Raw genomic sequence first — 18915 nt, 5'->3', positions numbered from 1 at the left:
TAGGTTCAGATTCTGGTCTTTCGTGTCAAAGCGTGTGGTTTAGCGCAGAAATAGGCCCCCGCCATCATTAACAAATATAATAATTAAAGTTTGTTCATGAGAGCAAATTTGGGTGGACTTCCAACTAAATCTTTCCATCTCAGCCAAGCGGGCGAAAAACAAAAATGGGTCACGCCCACTGAGCATTTTCCACACTCAAACATTTCATTTCTCTGGATTTCCTCTAAAGATCCTATAGCGAATTCTATTAGGACTCGTACCACATCCAAGGATCCAGCTCTGTGAGCTAATACTCTGGATGAAACATGTGAAGACAATATTAATATCCAGCTTACAAAATAACATAACATAATGTGTATTTGTAAAGCACACTTTCACCCTTGGCACTGAATAACAGATGTTTATTGCTACCCAACTCAATGGTACTCCATAAAATGGAGGCTAAAGTTGTATTTTTCCAATGTTTCAAAAGAGAATTCCCACCCAATTGAACCCAATGATTTTTCTTTGTCAAGGGATGCCAATGCATAACCTACCTCTCTCATTTCAAGAAAATATTGGACATTCGTAAACCTGCTCCGATTCGCAATTAAGAAAGCACAGTTGATACTGGAGAGGTGCCATGCATCAGGAAAGAGTAGTGTTCCAAAGTACGACTGTACGTACAAAAGCAGCTTCCAACTCCTATGTATCCGAACCTGCTCTTCCTGTTGTTATGGCTTTCACTGTCAGATGCTGCTGACAACTGACGTCATCCACCATTGCACGGGCCCAAAAACCCATTCCATTGAGCGCACTGCTGCAGCCGCTCTCCCACAGCTAGTGGTCTACTTTTAGAGATAAGCTAGTTTCCACCGTGTCCAGGGAGTCCAACCACTGATCCTTTAGCAGCAGGTTTAATGCAAATACTTTCTGTTCTTGGGTTGTACATCACAGATGATTTCATTATCCTTCATGTGGAATATCAGATTAGGGGAGCGATAACCTGCCATTGTAAATTTGGTACATCCCGGAAGTCCACGTGGAGCCAGAACTTTGGTGTCATTGAGTAAATTGTCAGCAGATTTGGCAAAACAGTATAATTTTGTATTTGTGTAGACTACAGAAGAATTTATCCACTATCCAAGATCTTGGAGAATTCGTTCCGGCCTCTTCCTGCCTCTTGTTGACAATCATCTTAGATCTTTAACATTTTAGTGACACCAAAATGGTTGGTTTGATGCAGTGAAGTTGTTTCCCCCTTCAAAGAGCTAGAATCCTTTTGTGCATTACGTGCCTCCAAAAACGTTTGCTTGTGATACTCCTTTTCCGTTAAGCGTATGAGAGCTTCGTAATGTTGCAATAAATGTTGGGGAACCACTAGATCCACGGAGTTATACCCCGAGTGCCCTCTGGCAACCAATATCTTTTTTTTATATTTGTTTTCTTTAGCCACCTTGAAAAGCCAAGTTGGCCTAAAAGTAAGAATGTTTTGTATAACTGAAGACTTGGGTTCACAAGGCCCTCTAGAGTCTGACAAGTGATCTGAGAAGGAGGCAGGCATCACAGGTGCAGCGAAAGACCTTATTGCCTCATTCCTTACCAACCGAGTTCAATCCGTTGCCTTCGGCAATTTCAACTCACCTCCTTTCACTCTTCCTTGTGGTGTTCCCCAGGGATCCTCGCTAAGTCCCACATTATTTAACATTTATGTTTCAGACTTGGCGAGGATCATAAAAATCCATCACCTGGCGGTTACATCCTACGCCGACAACACCCAGATTGTCCTAGCCATAAACAAAAATGGAGATGAAGTGGCCTCCAACTTTAATCTGGGAATGCTGGCAATAAGTAATTGGATGGCCAGAAATTGCCTGAAACTGAACTCCGATAAAACGGAGGTGATGTTGTTTGGTAACCTCTCCCCTGCCTGGTCCCCCACATGGTGGCCTGATGCCCTTGGACCACCCCCTCCCCCTGTGACCAAGGCAAGAAATCTCGGAGTTATACTGGACACCAAACTCACCTTCATGCACCACGTCAACGCAGTAGTATCCTCCTCATTCTATACCTTGAGAATGATAAAAAAACTTCTACCCTATCTTCCCATGAATATGGCAAAAACTGTTATCAGCGCACTTGTCATGACCCGCATTGACTACTGCAATGGTCTGCTAGTCAATGCTCAAGAAGGTGTTCTAAAGAAATTACAACTGGTGCAAAATGCTGCGGCCAGACTGATTACCGGATGCCCCAAGTATGCCTCCATCTCTGGCACACTCCGAGAGCTCCATTGGCTGCCGGTAAAGAAGAGAACTAAGTTTAAGGCTCTCTGCATTGCCTACAAAGCAACTCACGATCAAGGTCCAGCGTTTCTAAAAGAATCTTTTTGCCCTTACAAACCTGCTAGATCACTCCGATCCTCAACCGCCGGACTCATGCAGGTTCCCAGGACTAAGAAAGTCTCCTGGGGAGACAGATCCTTCATAGTTACCACAACTAAACTATGGAACAGTCTTCCACCTCACATCAAAGCCTCTACATCTCTTCTTTCTTTCCGCAGACAGATAAAATCCTGGCTGTTTACGCAATAACTCCCCATGGACTAGTTCACTCATTTAGCGCCGAGACACCCACGGGTATTTGAGCGCTTAACAAATTGCCTAAATAAATAAATAAATAAATAAATATCCCAGGTCAAAAAGTTTAAGGACTCTCCTTGCACTTGTGATCACACTATCTGGTGGTGGCTTTCTCTGCGACTGGAGGGACATTGGTGAAGTGAGTGACAGCTCAATAGAAAAGGGATCTGTTCATGATATTGCTCCTCAGGGAGGGGCGGTCAACAAGATAGCTTCATGCATAAAGATTCACTCTAAGGCAGGGACCTTCAGGGGCACAAGGCCATTATCTTGCTGAGCAATGTTCAAGCCTTCCATGTCAGCCAGCAGGTTGGGGTGGCACATATAGCGGATACAATCTTCCACTATGAAAATCTGGCTGCGTTGTGCAGTTGTGGCGGACACTCTGTTCAAACGCCCCTGTGATATCCCCGCCTTCCTCACTCATGATCCATCTCTGTCACACCATGGCGTAAATGTCATGGTATCTGGTCAGCCGGGATCAGACAAAAGGGCCCTCATTGTAAGCTGCGCAAGGATACTACTGAGGAAAATAAGGCGCCCTGAGTTACTGGTACTGCGAGCTGTGGTCACTCCAGGCTGCGGTATTAGCTCAGTATTGTACGATTTCCCCTGTGGCATGGGAAAAAATTGTTGGACTCATTCTTTGAGCGCCAGTTTCGGCATGTTTCCCCCTCATTTCAGGCACATATTTCCATGGGCATCCGAAGAAATTTTTCCAGGGGAGGCTAACTTGGCAAACGAAGGGGCCTGGCTAACGTTTTAATCAATAGGGGCGGGGCTAAAATGGCAGACAATCAGGATCGGGTAATGCTCAGGCCAAGCTGAGAAAAAAAAGTGGTGAATTCTGTATTTGAAACTGGACAACAATTAGAGCACAATTATGAACCCTATTATTACCCCCCTGGACCTTTAAAACTCATACATTCCTTGATCCCTAAAATTAGCCCCCTGGCACGCCAAAACCCATAACCCATACCCACCCTGACCCCTAAAATTGTTCCCCTGGCACCCCAAAACTCATACCCGCCCTGAACCCTAAAATGTCCCCCCATTGCAACCCAAAACCCATACCCACCCTGAACCCTAAAATTACCACTGTGGTACCCCAAAACCAATACCCACCCTGAACCCTAAAATTACCCCTGCCCCCCAAAAACTCATACCCACCCTGTACCCTAATATTACCACTGGCACCCCAAAACCCATATCCACCCTGAACCCTAATATTTCCCCTGGCACCCCAAAACCCATATCCATCCTGAACCCTAACATTTCCCCTGGCACCCCAAAACTCATACCCACCTTGAACCCTAAAATTATCACTGCCACCCCAAAACCCATACCCACTCTGAACCCTAAAATTACCCCACTGGCATACCAAAAGCTGAATGCTATGGGGCAGATTTACAAGCCCCTTGCACCACTTTTGCTTGTAAATCTGCCCCTACAAGCTTGCACTACATTTGCATATTCGGAGGGAACTGTCCTCCTTGACGTTTCCATGCATCTAAGTCTAAAACACTGTAACCTAGCTATGCAGCCAGTAGGTAATGCAGGTGATGCTGTAGAATGCATTAAAGTTACTGGAACTTACTTAAAAACTGCTGCCTGCTCTTCTGATACTATTCAGTGGAGTCGGGCTGATCACCAGCACTGTCGCCCTGGCATCCAGCCCCTCCCGAAAGTCTCACTTTCTAGATAGGTGTGGGTCAAATGTCTCCTGGATTCTCCTTGCCTGGGCCTCCTCTGGTTCTTCGTCGGTGCCCTTGGATGCAAAAAGAGACAGATCCATGGCCCTGTTCAATATTTCTCTGGTGAGCAGCACCGTGGATGTGTATTCCATACAAGTGCACAGACAGCAAGGTGAAAGGGATGGCAGTGCAGGCGACACTTTTCCTTTGTAAAGTAATTCCTGCTGGCGTCATAGCCCAGGGTGTGCTGTCTGTGCACTAGTATGGAATACACATCTATACAAGTGCACAGACCGCAAACCCTAGCCTAGGTTGCTGTATGTTACCTTCCAATACATTTTTAAATCTTGATCTTAGATTTGCAGATCCCCATGCCTCATAATTCATTCACCAGTAAAAACCACTCCCAACAAAACCCTACTCCTGTGTACTGAGGTCTCGGCGTGCCGCTACACTCAGGATCCTTGAACATCCACGTGTGGCAAGCGCCTAGCCTCATAGATTTACATTAGACGGCACATTTGGTGATCATATTTTAAAGAAAGCAGATGACATCCTTCTGTGCCCATTGAACATCTCTGTTTCACATTGTTATGATTCTTCAAGGCTGAAAAACACAATTACTTCATAAGATCTACCCTTCGCAGCTTGAGAGCAAGCCTCATGGTTTTCTGGTGCGTTCATAATGGCCACTCTGACTTCAGTGCACAAAAACATACATTTATGAATGGCCAACCACAGTACTCATTCACAGGATATGATTTTGCACCTGTAAATGGATTGGCTCCCAAGGGATTTTGCCACTGTGCTGGAATTGCCTTGTGACCATACTTGCCCTTAGGATTGCTTTGTGGGTGCTCCAAGGTGGATCCACCTGCAAAAAGTGGTGAGCCCTCATAAACTTGCAAGTTTAGGCGTTTTCACAAACCTTTTGTGGGTAGTTATCAACCTTAAACATGCTTTGAGGTTTGCTCCTGTGAGTGGGAGGAGGAACACCGTTTTTGTGGAGGAAAAGTGGGAATGGACTGAACACCATACCTGGTTGTGGGGAACCAGATGACCCCAGTTATTGAGTGTTTGTGTCCGGACGACCCCTGAAAAGAGAGTGATATGGGCAGTGCTTAATTTGAGCCGGTGGTTTCCATTGCTAAGCACCGGCACTTAATTGTCAGCACTGGCTCTATTGACAGTCTGCCACATGGTGGAGCTGTCTGTCTAAATTTGAGATGAGCACAAAAACTGTTTAATGAATCAGTATACATAAAAAAAAGAACATTACCTGCCACTGGCACAATTATTATAGCTCTGGTTGGTCTAGAAAAGTCTGAATTGTTACACTTGTAGGATGTGATGGTTAGTAGTTGTGTTGATACGGTCATTGGCGGAGCTAACAGGGACAATGAGTGGTGCAGGCTGTAGTGGCCTCATATTAAGGGCCCAGGCACTTACTTTTTTACTTGGGTAAATATTACCTCTCCCTAGTAGCAATTTGACACCAGATTTAGCAAGAAGCACCCGAAAAGCATTAATTTATTATTAGTAAAGGGTCTTAAACTGTTCAACAAACCCAGCAGAAATTCCAAAGCGTCACCTGCACTGGCCATCATTTTCCCCCTGCTGTGCACATCTTCCCACTCACACCTCATGACGAGGCAGCTATAAGTGGTGATTTGTCATTCTGCGGGGTGTGAATGTTATAAGAATGTGTGTGCCTGTCTGAGACAGCTTCCCGGCACAGCACACACACACAGCCGCACCCAAGTACTTCACACAGGTCTTTAAAATACCATTTACTTGAAAATGAGGCTTTGTTGTGTTTTCACCCCCTACTTAGAGCCCCTGCATCTCCACTTTGCACATGGCTTTGGCTGGATGAATCAACACTGACACCGCCAGACTGGTGGATTACTTAGAGGCCTTCAACCTCAGCCAGATCGTAACAGAACCGACCCATCTGGCAGGGCACACGCTAGATGGGATCTTTACAAGCAGCCCGACATTACTCTCTCTAGTCTGACGGCTCTTCCATGGACAGATCCTAAAGCTATATACTTTGATCTCAAAGTGGAACAGCCACATTCTGGTGCACAGGCTAAAACATCCACGGTACGAACTAGACAGTGGGGCAAATTGAAAGATGGCGTGTTTGAGTTCGCTCTCGACCCCTGTCCCGCCTACTCAGAAAACAATAACAGTGAAGCCGCCCTGCAGTTTAACAACTGGCTGCTGTCAGTTGCAGACCGGGTCGCACCAGAAAAGCTGGTGACGGTCAAAAAGGTTAAGAGATCATCACTGTGGTACATGCCTGAGCTCAAAAGTCTAAAGATCTGTTGCAGAGCCGCAGAGCATCTTTGGAGACAGGCCTATGATAGCCAAAAGAAATTTCTATATAACCACACTATATTTCAATATAAGGAGGCTATCAATCACTGCCAAAAAAAAACTATTCTTTACCATCAAATCAAGGAGGCGGGAAACTCTACAAAAGAACTATTCAAATCAGTCAATATGTTAATAAAACCACAATAAGAAAATACTTTCAAGCCTGATCAAGCGTTCTGCAATAGATGAGCCAAACACTTTAAACAGCAGGTCCAGGGAATCTATAATGATTCTTCTATAAATACAACATCCCAAGTCAGGAACCTAATGACGGTTGCCCCCCCTGTATACTGACATGTTTTCAGCCCCATACGAACAAAGTAACTCATAAACATTTACTCTCTATAAAATCCTGGGAGCCCACAGACCCCTGCCCACCTTCTATTATGCACTAGGCAGCCCATACAGTCTGTGAAAACCTCACCCCTGTCCTGAACCAAATTATAACATCTGGCTGCTATCCAGCAATCAAGGAAGACAGCATCTATTACTCCCCTTTTTAAAAAAAACAGTCTAGATCCTACTGACCCTCACAACTACTGACCTATCGCCAGCTTGCCAATGGTGGCCAACGTTCTTGAAAAACACTTAAACACGGCTCTAACTAAACATCTTGACGATAACAGACTACTGGACGCCTCCCAGCACGGTTTCCGCTCGCACCACTCCACTGAATCCGCCTTAATCCTTGCCACAGAAAAAATCCGCAGGGTGGTGGATGAGGGAGGGAGAGCGGTCTCGTTCTCTCCATCTCCCAGCCGCTTTTGATACCGTGAACCATACCACTCTGGTACAGCGGCTGGGAGACGTAGGGATAGGGGGACCGCTGTAGACCTTCTGTCCTCCTTCTTGGAGGCGAGAGAGCAGAGGTTGCTCTGGGATGACTTAAAATCTGACAGTTTCATCCTCCCATGTGGCGTTCCGCAGGGCTCTGCCCTTTTCCCAACCCTGTTCAATCTGTACGTCACCCCGTTGGCCAATCTCGTTAGAAAGCATGCCTTTGATTTGGTCTCATACGCCAACGATACTCAACTCATAATTTCCATAAGCGATCGGCCAGAGACCACAGCAGCCAGTTTTCGCATCTGCCTCTCTGAGATCATGGCCTAGATGAGCCAGAATCATCTGAAAATAAACACTAACAAAACGGAGGTGATGGAGTTCAGGTCGGGACAACCCCTGTGGAACCAGTCCTGGTGGCCCATGGAGGCTGGAGACTGCCCCTCTCCAGTAGAAAAAGTAAGAAATCTGGGTATCATTTTTGATACCAAACTGAACTTTGGCCCACAAGTAAACGGTCTGACCTCATCATGTTGCTATCTTCTAAAAATTCTGAGGAAAATACTCCTGTACATTCCTAAAGACCTTCAGAAGACAGTGATGGACTACTGCAATGCCCTGTTTTGGGGAATTGATAAGTACCAGCTCCAAAAACTGCAGTCTTTGCAAAATGCTGCAGCGAGACTCCTACTGGGTATTCCCAGAGGTCAGCCAACCTCGCCCGGCATAAAAACTTTACATTGACTGCCTATCAAACAGCGTGTCGAGTTCAAAGCTTTAACTGCGGTACATAAAGCAATATATGGCGGCGGTGCCGAGGATTTCCAAGTTCTCTTTATACTTTACATTCCCACCCGTCACCTCAGATCAGCCAATCAGGGCTTCATCAATAGCACAAGGATAAGACGGGCAAGATGGGGGGCAGAGCAATCGCACATTGTGTGTCCAAACTCTGGAACAAGATGCCACTCCTTCTGAGGACCCAACCCAACCTCCAACTTTTCAGAAGGAGCTTCAAGACTTGGCTGTTTACAGCCGTATAAGATCTCACCTCCTCAGCCATCCTCTCCACACACCACAGCGCCAAGACGCCTCGGCATTCGAGCGCTTTACAATCATTTAAAACATATTCATCCATTTACAAACCTATCCATCACTTTCCTTCCATCCATCATTTAACTTATCTATCTCTCATTCCACCCTTTTACTCATCCATCATCTATCCATCCACCCTTTCACCCTATGCATCCGTCCACTCTTCCACCCATCCATCCATCCATCCATCCATCCATCCATCCATCCATTAACTCATCCATCCAGCCATTCACCCGTTCAGTCATCCATCTTACCCATCCCCCTTCCTCTTTCAATTCTCCTTTCACTTAGCTATCCATCCTTGCATCCACCCACCCATCCATCTACTCATCCACTCATGAATCCATCCATTGAACCTATCATTCATCCATCCTTTCACTCATCCATCCACCCTTTCACTCCTTCACTCATCTATCCATCCTTTTGTCCATCTACCCGCCCTTTCACTCACTCATCCAGCCTTACATCCACCCTTTCACTCATCCGTCCATCCATTAACCCTTTCACTTATCAATTCATCAATCCACCCTTTCACTTATCAATTCATCAATCCATCCACCATTTCACTCATCCAGCCATCCATCATTTCACTCATCTATCCATCCATCCATCCCATCACTTACTTACTCACTCAACTTTTCACATTAATTATGAGACCTATCAAGAACTCCACCCTCGCTGTAGTTCCTAAAGCAAGGGGTTGGGTGGAGCAGGGTTCACTATGCCCCTGCACATAGGCAATCTTAAAAAGTGAAAGGCATGAGTCATGCATGATGCACAGTACCTTGACGTGGGGCGACTGTGACATGGTGTTGTTTCCAGAGCTTTAAGTGGGATGTAAAAACTAGGGTGGTCTCTCCAAAAGGGTGTTTGATGTAATAAAATGCGTGGCTTAAAACACATAAGCTAAAAATCTGTGCTTAATATAATGTGCCGCCCAACTGGTATTTTTGTTGCTTCTGTCATTGCATCCAGATATATAATACAACAAGTAACGTTACACCTACAACAAGCCAGAACTATTGGCTTTGACTATGGTTGTTAGTTGCATAAAATAAAAAAGCAGCAACCATGGCTGCTATATTACTATAACTATAATCCTTTCCTTTCAACTTCTTTCACCACCTTCCTTTGGCTAACTGGATTCTCACCTAGCAGCAGCATGAGCCTTTTTGCACTTCCATGTGACAGAATGCCCTGCCCTGGACCTGGACTGAGGCTGTAGGAGGCCACCACATGCTGTGCCTGCCCAGGCTGCCCCATTGATTGACATTCTGTATGTGGCAATCAGCCCCATACAGAATGATAATGGGCAGGGTGGGGCTGCTCTTGTACTCAGGGGAGTGCGAGGCGGCCCCATGAGGGAGCTGAGGCCTTTTGCAGGGGAACAGCACTTTTCCCTGCAATGCCAAAATGAAGGCGTCTGTAAAAGGGATCCTCTTTACGGACGGTTGGATGATGTCCTGCCTGAGGATGAGCCCCGGCGTCAGGCCTCCCTCTGGGATGCATTTGTGCACATGGGCGTGCGCAGGTGGGGGGCAAGGAGAGGCACTCTGGGGGGAGGAGGGGGTATCCAGCACCCCTTTTTGCCCCCCCCCCCTTGCTGACGCCCATGCATATTTCCACACACATCTCACCAGGATTATCCTTGCGAAATATACAGGGTAAAACAGCTCACCGGTGTGGGGGGGGGGATATCCAGTGCCCCTCCTTGCCCCCCCCCCCCGCTGACGCCCATGCATATTTCCACACACATCTCACCAGGATTATCCTTGCGAAATATACAGGGTAAAACAGCTCACCGGTGTGGGGGGGGTATCCAGTGCCCCTCCTTGCCCCACCCGCTGACGCCCATGCATATTTCCACACACATCTCACCAGGATTATCCTTGCGAAATATACAGGGTAAAACAGCTCACCGGTGTGGGGGGGTATCCAGTGCCCCTCCTTGCCCCCCCCCGCTGACGCCCATGCATATTTCCACACACATCTCACCAGGATTATCCTTGCGAAATATACAGGGTAAAACAGCTCACCGGTGTGGGGGGTGGGGGGTATCCAGTGCCCCTCCTTGCCCCCCCCCTGCTGACGCCCATGCATATTTCCACACACATCTCACCAGGATTATCCTTGCGAAATATACAGGGTAAAACAGCTCACCGGTGTGGGGGGGGGGGGGGTATCCAGTGCCCCTCCTTGCCCCCCCCCGCTGACTTCCATGCATATTTCCACACACATCTCACCAGGATTATCCTTGCGAAATATACAGGGTAAAACAGCTCACCGGTGTGGGGGGGGGGGTATCCAGTGCCCCTCCTTGCCCCCCCCGCTGACGCCCATGCATATTTCCACACACATCTCACCAGGATTATCCTTGCGAAATATACAGGGTAAAACAGCTCACCGGTGTGGGGGGGGGATATCCAGTGCCCCTCCTTGCCCCCCCCCCCGCTGACGCCCATGCATATTTCCACACACATCTCACCAGGATTATCCTTGCGAAATATACAGGGTAAAACAGCTCACCGGTGTGTTGTTCCTGAACAGCTTCTCATCCTGATTCATATACAGACACATTTGTAACTAAATAGGGATTACCGTAAATTTTGTAATAAGAGTCCAAACTTTTTATTTCCCCTTTCATTTACGTTACAATAACTGGATCTCTATTAAATATTGGTGTATTGGTAGATGCAAAAGAGATGCCCTCGGCCGTTAAAACTTTATTTGACCAGCTTCAATGCACTACACATGAACTCCTTTTGAATAAAGTTCTGTGACTTTTTTCTTCCAGGTCAGAATGCTATTGTCATAGTAGCTGGTGCCAACCTACTTCTGGACTCCAAAGACCTAGAGAGGGCATCTGGGGCCATCAGCAGAGCCAAGGTGATGGTTTGTCAGCTGGAGATCACGCCCGCCATTTCTCTAGAAGCCCTAAAACTGGCTCACGCCAGCCGAGGTATAGCAAATGGAGAATTTACATATGTATTTGAATTGAGCAGTTGTTCCTCAAGTCTTTAAAATCTTAAAAGTTAAAACATTTATACTGTGTACTAGCTTCATAATAGGGCTTTGCATAAAGATACATACATATGCCTAGGTTGCTGTATGTTACCTTCCAATACATTTTCAAATCTTGATCTTAGATTTGCAGATCACCATGCCTCATAATTCATTCACCAGTAAAAACCACTCCCAACAAAACCCTACTCCTGTGTACTGAGGTCTCGGCGTGCCGCTACACTCAGGATCCTTGAACATCCACGTGTGGCAAGCGCCTAGCCTCATAGATTTACATTAGACGGCACATTTGGTGATCATATTTTAAAGAAAGCAGATGACATCATTCTGTGCCCATTGAACATCTCTGTTTCACATTGTTATGATTCTTCAAGGCTGAAAAACACAATTACTTCATAAGATCTACCCATCCCAGCTTGAGAGCAAGCCTCATGGTTTTCTGGTGCGTTCATAATAGCCACTCTGACTTCAGTGCACAAAAACATACATTTATGAATGGCCAACCACAGTACTCATTCACAGGATATGATTTTGCACCTGTAAATGGATTGGCTCCCAAGGGATTTTGCCACTGTGCTGGAATTGCCTTGTGACCATACTTGCCCTTAGGATTGCTTTGTGGGTGCTCCAAGGTGGATCCACCTGCAAAAAGTGGTGAGCCCTCATAAACTTGCAAGTTTAGGCGTTTTCACAAACCTTTTTTGGGTAGTTATCAACCTTAAACATGCTTTGAGGTTTGCTCCTGTGAGTGGGATGAGGAACACCGTTTTTGTGGAGGAAAAGTGGGAATGGACTGAACACCATACCTGGTTGTGGGGAACCAGATGACCCCAGTTATTGAGTGTTTGTGTCCGGACGACCCCTGAAAAGAGAGTGATATTGGCAGTGCTTAATTTGAGCCGGTGGTTTCCATTGCTAAGCACCGGCACTTAATTGTCAGCACTGGCTCTATTGACAGTCTGCCACATGGTGGAGCTGTCTGTCTAAATTTGAGATGAGCACAAAAACTGTTTAATGAATCAGTATACATAAAAAAAGAACATTACCTGCCACTGGCGCAATTATTATAGCTCTGGTTGGTCTAGAAAAGTCTGAATTGTTACACTTGTAGGATGTGATGGTTAGTAGTTGTGTTGATACGGTCATTGGCGGAGCTAACAGGGACAATGAGTGGTGCAGGCTGTAGTGGCCTCATATTAAGGGCCCAGGCACTTACTTTTTTACTTGGGTAAATATTACCTCTCCCTAGTAGCAATTTGACACCAGATTTAGCAAGAAGCACCCGAAAAGCATTAATTTATTATTAGTAAAGGGTCTTAAACTGTTCGACAAGACGTGTCACTTTGTTTTTAGTATTTTTTGATCCATTTGAGCTAGAAACAAAAATATTTTTTGCGTTAAAACCTGCAAATTAAGCAGCAGATTATGTATTATGTGGCAAATGCGGCGATTCCATAATTATGTGGAAAATGCAGCGGCCCCAGAGTCACATAAATACAGTGGCCCGGGGAAAAGCCCATGTAATTAAATGTATTACAGTTTTCTGCATGGTAAACTGTGTATCAATGGTATGAAACAACTCTGGGTGTATCTGGAGAAATGTTTATATAAATGCTTGAGAAGACATTGTGAATTCATCACATATTAAATAAACCAGGCATTCTTACACGGATAGGGCGCGGGGGGGTTATCTGTATATATCTATGAAATATCGAGGAGTGCTTGGGGGATTGGCTAGTGGTTAGATGGTTCTTTGAGTTAACTGCTCACTGTTGACATCTGCTGTTACCACTCAGCAATCCATTCATCCGAAATCTGTGAATTTAGTGCGTGGAAATAAGGGCACCTGCTACCAACAGTGCTTAAAAAGGGGAGTAGTGCAGGATAAAGAGCTGTATTAAAAAAAAAGGCAGTTGAGGTTGGTGTTAATGGGTCTAAAAAACCCAGCAACACACTTGTATTTGCTTATTATTTGAAGATTAATGAAGAGGTTCAGAGTTGTAGCTATCAATAGTGCAGCAGGTAGGGTGACCAACTGGCATGGGTGCAAATTCAGGACAGTGAGTGTAAAAATTCAGGACAAAGAGTTAAAAATTCAGGACAAAAATTCAGGACAGAAGGTCAGAATTCAAGACAAAAATTTGGGACAAAAGGTACATTTTACAGACACATCAAAGGAGGTCGCACAATATTACATAAGTAAACAGACAACCAACACAAGCACAAGTCAAAATAAGTTTATATTAGGTTGAGAGAACCTTGCACTGCATCTGTAGTGTGCCAGAGTGAAACTTAAATACCTGCGTTTGCATATTGGAGGCACCTGGGTAACATTATCCAAATTGAATCTTCCACCCCCCAGAGCTTAGCCCCTGGTGAGGTGACAGGAGCTCGTAAACTAAAACAGTTTGCCATGCCCTGGGGTGATATTTGAAAGTGGTGGGCGTAAAAGTTTGTGATGAGTGCCCAGTGGCGAGCGCAGCGAGCGAGCCTGAACCTCACTTGGAGGGGTGTGTGTGGGGGGAGGGGGTTTCTTCCCTGAGAAAAGTTTGAAAAAAGAGTGGGCAAATGATGCCTTTCCAAGAATATTTGAGAAAGCAAGAAGGTTAATAAAGCAATTGTGAAAGTGTAGTTATTAGATCTATAAAGAGATTTCATATGATAATGACGTAGGAAACTGCTTATTCAGTATAACCACATAGCTGTTAGTCTGTCTGACATGGCTGCCCATCTCTCTCTGCCCTGGCTCCTCTCGAACCCCAGCCTCTATCTTCAGACCTGCCAGGCCCTACTGTTTTGTGCTCTCCCTTATCTCCACCTAGTTACCGGACAGTCAACGCCTTGTGTTGCCTGTGTTCTCTCGGTTCCAGCACATTGTTTGTGTGCTAGACGTTTCCTGAGCTATCGTTCGACACCTTTGTATTGCTCGTATGCTCCCTCTCCCCCTGATGCTCTCTGTCTCTGGACCATAAATCTCCTGTGGTATCCTTCGACGCCAGTGCTTTAGTCCTGCAATCCCTCCTCCCTGTGCTCCCGCCTTCACTGCACCCACAGCCTCCTTAAATCTCAAATCTCAGGTCCAGAACATTACGGTTAAGTGAATTCTCCAGTTCATTCTAAAATACTCTGTTCACAACAAACGCACACTAACTCTTGTACATGCAAAGAACTATCCAGAGAACTGTCAATCCGACAAACCTACAGAACCATTCCTACAGTGACATCATTGATCCACATTATCCTTAACATTCTCTGTTCATATCTCCTTTACTCCACACATGCATTAAATTTTGTGATTGGCAGGGTTTGCGATCGCAAAAATGCCTCCTACGTGAGGCATTTTGCAAGTAGGATACGGTAGATGCATCGTGGGATAGACTACCGTACATCATTCCTTATATTAGTCTGCCTTCTTTATGTAGCCATACAAAAGAAGGCAACAGAACGATAGGCAACAACAACATCAAAATATAACGAAGAGTAAAATAAGTAAAAGCAACATAACTAAGGAAACCGTGCAGTGAGTACTCAGGCTTCTTATTACGCATGCCAACTTAAGCATTCTACAGTGTTAATTCTATTTGGTAAGATAGCTGAGCACATGCTGCAGTGATTTACGTAATAACCTGCAAGTAACATTTCAGACACTTTGCTGGTGCCTTTCAGCGTTTCACCCTTTCATGGATCATAAAATGACGATCAGTGGGGTAATATAAGCTATATTGCGCAAAGCTCATGATACAGTTCCATATGTGGTGCAAGCTATATAACACCAGGGCGCATGTCGGGGGTACATGGCTTCCACCTACTATTTTAACAGGGTGGACTGTATCTCCCCTGCCAAGAAGTTGGGCCCTACAGAAATATGCAGAACTTGTCCTGGGGTAATTTTCAGACAACGGGACATGTTCAGCAGCGCCAGTACATTGTCTGTTTCATTATGAGCAGCAACGTGCAGGGAGGGAGGGTGCTTTTTTCACCTCCAGCTGGGCTGAAGTTAAAGGGTCATCAGGCCTCCTTTTGTCTGAATATCCTGACTGGAGGCGGCCTGGAACCTCGGATGTATGTCGTTACAACGCATACTTTTACAACGCATACCTTTACAACGCTTTTGTACACCGCAACGTTCATTACAACGCATTCCATTACAACGCATGCCATTACAACGAATTCTTTGAAACTACCTTTACAACGCATTCCACTACAACGCATACTACATTTACAATGCATACCATTACAACGCATACCATTACATTGCATGTATGGTAAGTATTGGATAGTGTAGGGGTTAAAATTACTATTCTAAATCCAGGGGTGCAGCAGTAGGGTAAGTGTTGGATAGTGTAGGGGTAAAAATTACTATTCTAACTCCAGGGGGTGCAACAGTAGGGTAAGTATTGGATAGTGTAAGGGTAAAAAATACTATTCTAACTCCAGGGGGTGCAACAGTAGAGTAGTGTAGGTATGCGTTGTAATGGTATGCGTTGTAATAACTGCGTTGTAATGACATGCGTTGTAGTGGTATGCGTTGTAGTGACATGCGTTGTAATGGTATGCGTTGTAATGGATGTTGCGTTGTAAAAGTTTCGTTGCAAAAGTAGTGTGTTGTAAAAGTTACGTTGTAAGTGTTGTTTCCCTGGAACCTCACACTTAAAACTAAATGCCACAGAGGGGAAAGAAAGGCACACAGCTTGTTATCTCTTCTCAGGTACTAGTAGTTAAGAGAGGCAGATTTTGCCTTTGTTCAGTCCCTGTATATAACAGATGCATGAACTGTAAGAATGTCAGGTGTGTTGGTCTGTCTCACTGCTATTGAAATTGTTTGTGTAAATACTATTTTATTTATTTTATAGCGCTATGCAACACAATGCATGGTGTCAGAGTGCTTTTCTTAACATACACATTATACATTGACAATAAATCATGTACATGCGTAAATCAATGTACAAGCTGAGTTACATGAGACAGGGTTACAAGGTGTAGGAGTCACATGTCCTTCATAGCTCACTGTGCTATATTACAAGGATAACAATGTATGAACTGCAGGTAACAAAAGGATCTCTGTGTTAAAAGTAGTAACCCAATTTACTATCTACATAAAATAAAATTCAGTCTCCTGCTAGAAAATAAGTGTTTGTACCTTGGAGTTTGAGATGGTAAGGTTGCAGTAGAAGGAGCCTCTGCCAGAATAGCATTAGATTGCTCTTTCCATATCTCCTGCTCCTCAGATATTCTACTTTACCTCCGCGGCAGATGTCATCTCTGTCGTTAAGAGTTTCCTTTAATATTTTCAGGCAAAATTCTCAGTCCTCATGGTGCTTGAGTGGCAGACAGATGGCAATACAAATGTAATTTGCAGTTTTTCTACCGTAGACATGGCATGGCTCTTTACAAACATTGAAGGAATTATGAAGTTACTGTCATGGAATAAGTAGCCAAAAGTGGGACAAAAATAATGCGTTGAAATGTTCTAATGTATGTATGTATGTATTGCGACTTATATAGCGCACGTATCACCCGAAGGCATCAAGGCGCTTGCTTTGGGAACCCGTCCTGGCTTTTTCCCTGTGAGATAACCCCTACTGGGCATCCCCAAGGTGAAAGCCAGGCATCCCGCAGCGGGTGGGCCGCCGTAGTGGAGATTAAGCAAGCTATTGCCCAGAGTTGCAGCGTGAGACCCCATGATTAGAGCACCGAGGCGAGAATTATCGAGTCCGTGGACATTATTGGGTTCAGGACCCTGCCGCGTCGGGAATTGAACCCTGGTCCCGGGGCCAGACCTCTGCATCAGGGTCTGCCGCTCTAATCAGTGAGCCACACTCCTCCACTTCTAACACAGGATACATTTAGAATACAGGCAAAAAGCGTGTCAAAATGGGGTGACGAAAACCCTACAGCATTCTGGGAAGCCTTCTCACGCAAGCCGCAACAAAGAACTGAGGTTGTGCAGCAATAACCAATACAGGAGATAATGGCATATGGAAGCTGCTGATCGTTCATTAAAAAGCTAGTCTATGCTGTTCAGCTTGAAATGATCACTGCATATCTGGCTTCAATTTATTTCATTTTTTAATGTTTTTTTTCCCAGCAGTAAAGTTAAAAGTAAAAGTTAACGTTTGTTCTGCAAGGTTGGTTAAGTATTTCTCTTTTTAATTGGAAAAAAACAACATTTAAAAAAAAAGAATTCATAAATGTAGCCTTCAGGTAGACTAGCCTGTGTAGATTTCTATTTACAAATGTCAAATTGTTTCGATCGATTTGGCGCAATAGCAATTACCATGAACAAAAAGATAATTTAAACTATTGGGTAAAATAGTTTATCACTCAAGTTTGAGAACTGAGCATTTAAGTACCTTCGCACATAAAAAGCTTCCGATCAACAAAAGATGATGGGGAAATCTCGGTTTCCAACGTGAATTTCCAAAGTGAGTGCAAGAGGAGGCCCAGCAAATGCTGTCACTGGCCCATTATCATTCTGTATGTGATAATTAGGCCGACATACAGAATGATAATGGGCCTGATAGCAGCTTGTGCCAGGTCTGGGAGGGGCTGCTGGAGGCCACTTATCTCAGCATGAGCACGAGCTGGCCCCTGCAGTGAGAGTTACAGGACTCTCAGGCTGCTTGCAGGGGGCGGCTGAAATTACGGACAAAAGGCATCCGTGAAAGAATCCTTAACGGACAAGAGGCCCAAATTACGGGCAGTCTGTGAAATTTACGGACGGTTGGTCACCCTAGCAGCAGGTGGAGTTGCATCAGGGCAAAGAAGTTAGAAGAGCCCTTGTCACCCCAATTAGTGGCTGCTTTCTACTAGTAGTGTAGGAGATGTGGGGCCAGGATATCATGCTCATGTTAGGGCCCATGGTGCCTTTGCTGCACCACTGAGGAGGCTGTCCACAACTTTACAAGCAATTCACTAAATGTGAAGTAAAACTCTTTCTTCCAGCCCTTGTGGCCACCTGCCATTAAGGCTACATTGCAACTTGGCCACTGATGTGTGTCATTGTACACAAGGGGGATCCTAGAGGGAATACTGTCTGTCAGTAAAAAACAAAGGTAGATATTTATGCCAGACATAGATTGCTTCAGTACACGTAGAGACAGAGGGTTTGCGTTACTGGTGTGCTAGTACCGTGCAGTGCGTGGCAAGACTCTGGACAAGTGTCTGGAGTTAGTGCTGGAAATGTCACATCTTTCTTGCAAATGTGTCATTATGCAGAAAAAGGTGGAAGGTAAAACAAAAAGAGAAGGAAAAGGATTCTGTGAATGTGTTTCGTGTATTCATTTATCTGTGAACAAACCAAGGTGAAGCAGAGAAATTTG

General features: G+C 45.1%; 1 protein-coding gene across 1 annotated transcript in view; it reads left to right on the top strand.

Moving 5' to 3' along the window:
* Positions 1 to 18915, top strand: part of LOC147672121 (ribokinase-like) — a 518130-nt gene that overhangs the window by 240769 nt on the left and 258446 nt on the right. The window contains exon 5 of the mRNA XM_086948020.1: positions 11367 to 11531. Coding sequence (XP_086804146.1) covers positions 11367 to 11531 — 165 coding nt within the window. The remainder of the gene's footprint in view (positions 1 to 11366; positions 11532 to 18915) is intronic.

This window comes from Lissotriton vulgaris, unplaced genomic scaffold (genome assembly GCF_964263255.1).
Source record: "Lissotriton vulgaris unplaced genomic scaffold, aLisVul1.2 SCAFFOLD_1500, whole genome shotgun sequence".
Lineage (NCBI taxonomy): Eukaryota > Metazoa > Chordata > Amphibia > Caudata > Salamandridae > Lissotriton > Lissotriton vulgaris.
This window is presented reverse-complemented; position numbering and strand designations above follow the sequence as displayed.